At 28.9% G+C, this 8,128-nt stretch overlaps 1 protein-coding gene across 1 annotated transcript; it reads left to right on the top strand.

Moving 5' to 3' along the window:
- Nucleotides 1-6,818: 6,818 nt before the first annotated feature.
- LOC145003312 (ethylene-responsive transcription factor 6-like) lies at nt 6,819-7,841 on the top strand. The gene has a single exon (XM_078962443.1). It carries the CDS (start codon nt 6,862-6,864, stop codon nt 7,525-7,527), a length of 666 nt encoding a protein of 221 aa, XP_078818569.1. The 5' UTR covers nt 6,819-6,861; the 3' UTR covers nt 7,528-7,841.
- Nucleotides 7,842-8,128: the final 287 nt, after the last annotated feature.

Genomic DNA, 8,128 nt, shown 5'->3' with positions numbered 1-8,128 from the left:
GTTGATATCCTAGTATATAGGATGGTGCTATGTTAGTGATCAGTTAGGTCTGTATCTTGGGCGTAGGATGTTGCTATGATTAGTGATCCGTTAGATCAGTTTGACTTTTATATATGCTAGCATATGATATTTATGTGCACATGCTTGTTTGATTGAGGGTTGCTTTGAGGCGGTCCTGCTTTGTGCTGAAGGCCAATATACCCAGGGCGGTCCAGATAGACTGAAGGCCCTATGAGACGGTCCAGTTAGGCCAAAGGCCCGATGAGTGGTCCGGATAGGCTGTAGGCCCTACAAGGTGGTCCAGACGTGCCAAAGGCTCGGAGAGTGGTCCATATAGACTGAAGGCCTGTGAGGCGGTCCAGTCAGGCTGAAGGCTCATTATGCTTGTTGTTTTCTTATATGTTATTGATATGTTTGTATGTCGTTGGTATTTTGGGGGAACTCAATAAGCTTCAGGCTTACAGTTGTTGATTTTGTTTCAGGTACTTCTGATGATCACGGGAAGGCGAAGGCGTGATCGTGCACCTCCTTATATTTTCATGATTTGATTATGGGATACTCTGATACTATACTATTTTGAAAACAAGTTTGTAATAATTATTGGTTTTGAAATGTTTTAAAAAGTTTAAATTTGGCATGATTTTTATGGATGTTACACGACATCGAGGAAATCTCTCCGCCGCAACGACCGATGGGGCGCGACAAAGCGAAACGCGCTCAACGACGTGCGGAGGAGAATGAAAGTTGGCTTCGAGAGCACGTGGAAATGAAACAAAATTTCGACGCCCACACAGAAATCGCAAATAAAAGATATGAAACCGCAAATGAAATATATGAATTGCAACGGCAGCATTTGGAGTTCAATTGTCAAGAAGCCGACTAAGATCACATATCAAAGGATTTGACAATTCTTATGACAAACGAATAAAATATGTTACCGAGACGAACTGATGTGATACGGAGGATAAAGACAAAGATCGAGAGCAAATACTTGGACGACGAATAGTTTATCAGTGTTTTTTATTAAATTATCGTGTGTTTTTTAGGAATATCGTGTGTTTTTTGGTCAATGTTTTTTTTTCTTTGTAATGTTTTTTTTAGTTTGTATGGTATTTTTAATTTACTATTTAATGAAATTATGTTTTATCAATTTATATTTTTTTTTATAGATATATGACATAAATAAAAAAAACAAATTAGAAATATATAAAGTAAATAAAAAAACAAATTAGAATAATAGAAATTAAAAACATCAAAAAAAAAAATGAAATAGAAAATAGTAAATGTTATCTCATGTTAGTTATTTGATGTTGCCCATTTTCACATTGGATGTTATAACACCAAATTGTAACTAGGATGATGAGATGTGGACACTTTAGGTGTGATAATATATAAGACCGGAAGGAGTGGAAGGAAAGTTTCACTTATTTTTTGTGGGTTATACCCTTATTTCCCTCACTTTTCTTTCCCTCACCTAAAACCCAAGGAATTTGTGAGAAGCCCTACCCTCACTCTTTTTTTTATTAAATAAAATTAATTTTTTTTATTATGAATTATAATTGACCAACATTTTGGTATTGAAATTGTAGTAGGGATTGAATGAGAGCATCGAGTTGGGGGCGGTAAACTCCTTGCGGGGATTAATCAATAGCAAAAATGTTTCGAAGAGAAATGTTTATACTCGAATCATGATTTTTTTCCTTTGATCGGAAGGTGAGATTTGATTGTCATGATTCATTTTTTTTTTTTACTTTGATATAAAATAGAGAGAATAGAGGGTAGTGTGATATTTGATATATATATATATATATATATATATATATATATATATATATATATATATATATATATATATATATATATAGGAGTGGGAAAAGGATTTAAAAAAAACACACACACAATTAGCCGTTACAGCAAAAAAAAAATTACATTTTTACCGTTGATTAACGGTTCTTTTTCAAACAAAAAAAAAATCTTAGCCAATTGCAGCAAGAGAGAGAGAGAGAGAGAGAGAGAGAGAGGGAGATGCTCTCCTCTCCGTTTCCCGCAGAACGCTTTCCTGCACCGATGGTGCGGTGTTCCACCGGGCGGGAAGCTTCCCGTTCTCGTTCCCCGTGCTCGCTCCATCCGGCCTAATAACATGTTGTCCACATCTAATAGCCTTATAATTTCATATATATAATCACATGTTTATGTTAATTGGTACTAAAACCGGTTGTAAATATGTAATTTACACAAAATTCAAAAATTTAATGGGGACGATATATAAAAAAAGAAAGAAAAACAAAAAATTGACAAAATATAAATAAAAATGATAATTATTTACATTTTAATGTTATTTTCTTATTTTTATATGTATATACGTGTTGTGCGTGATTTTATATGTTTGCGACTTTTTTTGGGGGTTTTCTGATCGATTTCTCTCTTTTATTTCTAAAAAATATACACACTTTTACTATTTTATATAGGGAAAACTACAATAAAGTCCCTACATATTGGCCTCATAATCGATTTAGTCCCTATATATTTTTTTTATTCAATTAAGTCTCAAATACCGGTAATCGTATTCAATTTAATCCTTTGACCCGGTCAACAGGTCATCCAACTTTTAAAAATTACATTTTTAGCCCAGATTTCAAAATTTATTACAAATTTGGTCCAAAATTTACACTTTTGGCCCGGATTTTAATTTTTTTTTACAAATTTGGTCCAAACTTTACCTTTTTTGCCAAAATTTTAGAATTTTATTATGAATTCATCCTAATTTTAGTTTTTTTGCAACTTTTTTTTTTTCAAAAAATTGTTTCTAATATGTTTTTTCTTTATAAAATCATATTTATACCAAAAAAATGTATTTTCACATAAAAATCTTATATTTTCTATATAAAACTTTTTTTAAAAAGTTTTTTGTATATGAAATATCTAGTTATAAAAATATGTATTTATTTAGTATATAAATATATATAAATTTGTTTTTATAAAAAAATGTATACACACCTATCACCTTTATATATATATATATATATATATATATATATATATATATATATATATATATATATGCACACAAATAGGTGTGTATCTATATTTTTTTTATAAAATCGTGTTTGTTTATATTTTTTTTATAAAAACGTGTTTGAATAATTTTTTATATAATACGTGTTCGTATACATTTTATAAAAACGTGTTTAAATAAGTTTTTATATAAAATCGTGTTTGTATATATTTTATAAAATCGTGTTTGTATACATTTTATAAAATGTATACAAACACGTATTATATAAAAAAAAATATTCAAACATGTTTTTATAAAAAAAAAAATATAAACAAAAACGATTTTATAAAAAAAATAGATAAAATAGGTGTTTTTATACATTTTTCTTCATAAAACCGGATTTCTATATATTTATATACTTAATAAATACTTATTTTTATAACTAAATATTTCATATACAAAAAACTTTTTGAAGAAAGTTTTTTTATAACTAAATATTTCATATACATACACGATTTAATAAAAAAAATATAGATACACACCTATTTGTGTGCATACATATATATATATATATATATATATATATATATATATATATATATATATATATATATATATATATATAAAGGTGATAGGTGTGTATACATTTTTTTTATAAAAACAAATTTATATATATTTATATACTAAATAAATACATATTTTTATAACTAGATATTTCATATACAAAAAACTTTTAAAAAAAAGTTTTATATAGAAAATATAAGATTTTTATGTGAAAATACATTTTTTTTGGTATAAATATGATTTTATAAAGAAAAAACATATTAGAAACAATTTTTTGAAAAAAAAAAGTTGCAAAAAAACTAAAATTAGGATGAATTCATAATAAAATTCTAAAATTTGGGCAAAAAAGGTAAAGTTTGAACTAAATTTGTAAAAAAAAAATTAAAATCCGGACCAAAAGTGTAAATTTTGGATCAAATTTGTAATAAATTTTGAAATCTGGGCCAAAAATGTAATTTTTGAAAGTTGGATGACCTGTTGACCGGGTCAAATGATTAAATTGAATACGATTACCGGTATTTGGGACTTAATTGAATAAAAAAAATATATAGGGACTAAATCGATTATGAGACCAATATGTAGGGACTTTATTGTAGTTTTCCCTTTTATATACATACAAAATTTGGGATATGCAAAAATATATAAAGAACCAGACCAAACAAAAAAAATCCAAAAAACAGTGTCATTTTAGAAAACGGACAATTTTTTTTAGACAAAATGAAAATACCAAAAAAACTAAAAGTGTTAAAAAACAAAATAATAATAATAATAATAATAATAATAATAATAATAATAATAATAATATAATACAATATAATATAAAAACTATCGAATCATAATGACTTTTTCGTGAGAAAAAATATCAAAACCTGGTCTTCAATGAAAACTTGGGTTTCTAAAAACATCGGTGACTTGCTAATTGGTTAGAGTAGGTGATAGATAATTTAATAAAATTAAAATAATAATGATTTCAATAAAAAGAAAAAAAAAATACTGGCTTTTTAGTAAATAGTTAAAAGCAAATGACTTTAATGTAAATTGTCTCTTTATCTATTAATTTATTATAATTCGTTATAGTTAAATAAATAAACAAGTGATTGTCTGGTTATTGCAACTTCAAACATCGAACATGATCGAACACTATCTTGTGTAACCCATTTTTTACCAAGTGATTACTTGGTATTTGATCATTCAATATAACATAACCATTTTATTACTAATTAAACAAACACGGAGTATGTACATGAAATACCTAAAGAATGTAGATTTAATAAAAGATTGATTAATTAAACGCATACTATTATGTGTTCACCAAAATATTGAAAATGTAAGAAACATGCCACCGGAGTTAGAAAATATTGAAGCGGGTCGCCCAACTATGAATGTGGTCTTGTTTAGAAGAAATTGATTGAAAAAGACAAAGAGATATTTTATTTAAATGTAGTTCTATGATAATAAAATAGAATGTAAGGGTTGCTCGATACTTGTTTTATTGAATCTAATAAGAGGTTATGTCCGATTCGGTTATATTCACATTGTTTGATATAATATTTAGAAGTTTGCTCGGTCTTAGCTTGTCTGAAGTACCTCTTTAAATTCAAGGGTAACTCTTACTCAGACTTTGACTAAATCATTTTATTGTAAAATGCTAAAAAAATGCATATCGAAAGAAATATATCAAAAAAGATTTCTACAAACATCTAAATGCAATTTATTTTGACTCATATTAATGAGTATTGCAAACAAGTTGGATTATCTTACTAGTTCTTATTTTTCATATTTTAGATAACTGATAAATATCAAATATGATAATTAATAACACGACACGATAAAAATACACAATATGAAACGAAATTATGAGGAAATGGAAACTTGAATTGGTGTTGTTTGAGTTAAATGTAAAAAACATGATGTCGTGTCGTGTAGTGTTTGTCCTTAAAATTCGGCACAAAGTTGACACAATTGTTAAATAAGTTATTTAAAAAAAGAAAAAAAATTTGTCGATTATAATAAAATATAAAAATTTGACTAACTAAAAATATAATCAAATTAATATGTAACTATAGACTCTAGTCTAATAGAGTTCAAGTCCATTTAAATGAAATTAGAAATAGTTTGTGTTAGATTAGTTTGATGTTCCAAAAAAAATGTTTAAAAACCTAATAAAGAAATGGATTCCAAATTAAAGATAAATGACTAAAGGAGTCTAAAGGCATCCATAAGGTGGTTAAATAGGAGTTTGACTAAGATTGAATATAGGTTGAATGGAGGGTGAGTTATGATATGAAGGATGGTTGAACGGAATAGTTGTATAATGATTGAGTGATTGAATAAAATTAATATTTTCTTTTTTAATTAAATTCTTGTAATCATATCCCCTTAATCAAATTTATCTAGTGTTGAAAAGCCAACACATTATCAGATGGTTAGATGAAGATCTTAAAACGAGAGATGTTGATCAGTATTGTGCGAGATACTTTATAAACTTCCAGCACTATCATGTTTTGAATTTGGTGAAAGATGAACCGAAATGGAAATCTCTGCCACTATATCTAATACACATTATTTCATCAACTTGGAAGATGGTGAAGCTATAACTCATCAAGTTGGTACAAACACAGCCAAAAAAGCAGCTAAATCCACATCATCATCAAGTAGCTGACTTTATGATTTACTTGAAAAGCATGTACTAGAGAATAAAAGAAAACTATGAACGCTATCAAAGATCTGTAGATTTAAAAAACATATTAAAATAAGAAAAAAAAATACATTTATAAATGAAAAAAATGAAGCATGAAGAGACATTAATCATTTTCATGGATCCGAGAGGAGGGTGATAAATTTGGATGAACCATGTTAAGAAGTCAATACCAAATTTAGTTTGTAGGTATAATTTTTTTTTATTAATGTATTTTTACGCTTCGTGGTTTTAGTTAATATATTTCTACGTATTAAATGTTTTAAATTTCGTAATTTTTAATTAATATATTTTTAAGTATTATATTTTCCTTTAACTATTATATCTTTTATTTTTTAGTTTATAATTATGACGATGAAAATGTGGAATTTCTAAGTGTCTTAGGATTAAATATAGTACGAGTGTTATTGTTTCCTATGATTTATCATTAAATTTGTAAACTTTATGCTTTATAAAAAGAAAATGATTAATTTGGAACCATCCACGCAATGACGATTTTTCGTGGACTTCTTCCCTATAAATATTTATTTCCACTCCACTTTCTACTCCATTCCAATTTACTCCATAAATCTCCTTTTCTAATCGAACCTTGATTCCTTTGATCATGGCGACACCAAATGAAGTTGCAGCTCTCGAGTTCATCAGGCAACACCTTCTTGACGAATTTGAATCCTCTCCTATCGATCAAATCTTCACCGATTTCACTTACACACCTAGCTTTAACTCCGATGACCATTGCTCCATTTCCAGCTCTCACTGTGATTCTTCGTCTTCAACCACTTCTCCTCTCTCTGATTTCTCCAATCATTCCATTGATTACGATTTAACTCGTACTATCAGTTTTTCCGAAACTGAATCCACAGAACATGAAACCACCGATCCGGTATCCACAAAACCAGTCGAACGAACTGCCGGAGGGAGAGAAGAGAGGAGATACAGAGGCGTGAGGCAGAGGCCGTGGGGGAAGTTTGCGGCGGAGATCCGAGATCCAAAACGTCGCGGATCTAGGGTTTGGTTAGGCACATTCGATAGTGCGATTGAAGCAGCGGAGGCGTACGATAAAGCGGCGTTTGCGATGCGAGGTAGCAAGGCGATTCTTAATTTTCCACTTGAGGTTGCGTCGTTGAAGAAGATGGATGAATATGATGGAGGCCATAAAACGAACAGAGAACATGAAGTGGTGGTGGAGAGGAATACGATAATGGCGGAGACTGCCGTCGATGATCCAGCGACGCCGTCGTCGAATTGGATAACTTTCTTCAATAGCTGAGGTGTCCGGCGAACCTCCGCCGCCGAATACCTACCGATGAGACATTCGTAGCTTGTCACACGAGTTAAAAGGCGTTGCAGAAATCATTGAGAGCATGCAAGTATACAAATTACAAAGCTTCCAACAGTGATTAATCGAACTTCGTTTCAAGGTTTACAAGATATTTGAACAATTAAACAACTTTCTTGTTTTTATCTTGTTATAATAGCTGAAATTCATCTAAATAACTCGAAAGATATTGTATCCTACTTGAAAAGAGATGTATATTTTTAGTATACATCAGCTGATTATGAGAAATTTGATTTCTTTCTACCCATTAATATGCAATTGGTAAATTATGAGTTTCATACTACTAAAAGTCTAAAATTAAATGGTATGATGTATTGGATAATTATATTTCATCAAATAATTAAATGAAATGTGATTTAATAAAACTTTGGTTTTTATTTATTTAGTATAACAACAAGGGGTTAGATATATAAAATTACAAACATCGATTATATTTTATAAAAAATTAAGAAATAAAAAGGTGATGTTATTATCTTATATAAACCTTAGATCCCATTCACATGGTTGTGATTGGTGTGTCTTACACATGGTC

This window comes from Lactuca saligna, chromosome 6 (genome assembly GCF_052625555.1).
Source record: "Lactuca saligna cultivar CGN05327 chromosome 6, ASM5262555v1, whole genome shotgun sequence".
Classification (NCBI taxonomy): Eukaryota; Viridiplantae; Streptophyta; class Magnoliopsida; order Asterales; family Asteraceae; genus Lactuca; species Lactuca saligna.
Note: the sequence above shows the minus strand (reverse complement) of the source record. Positions and strands in the feature narration are given on the sequence as shown.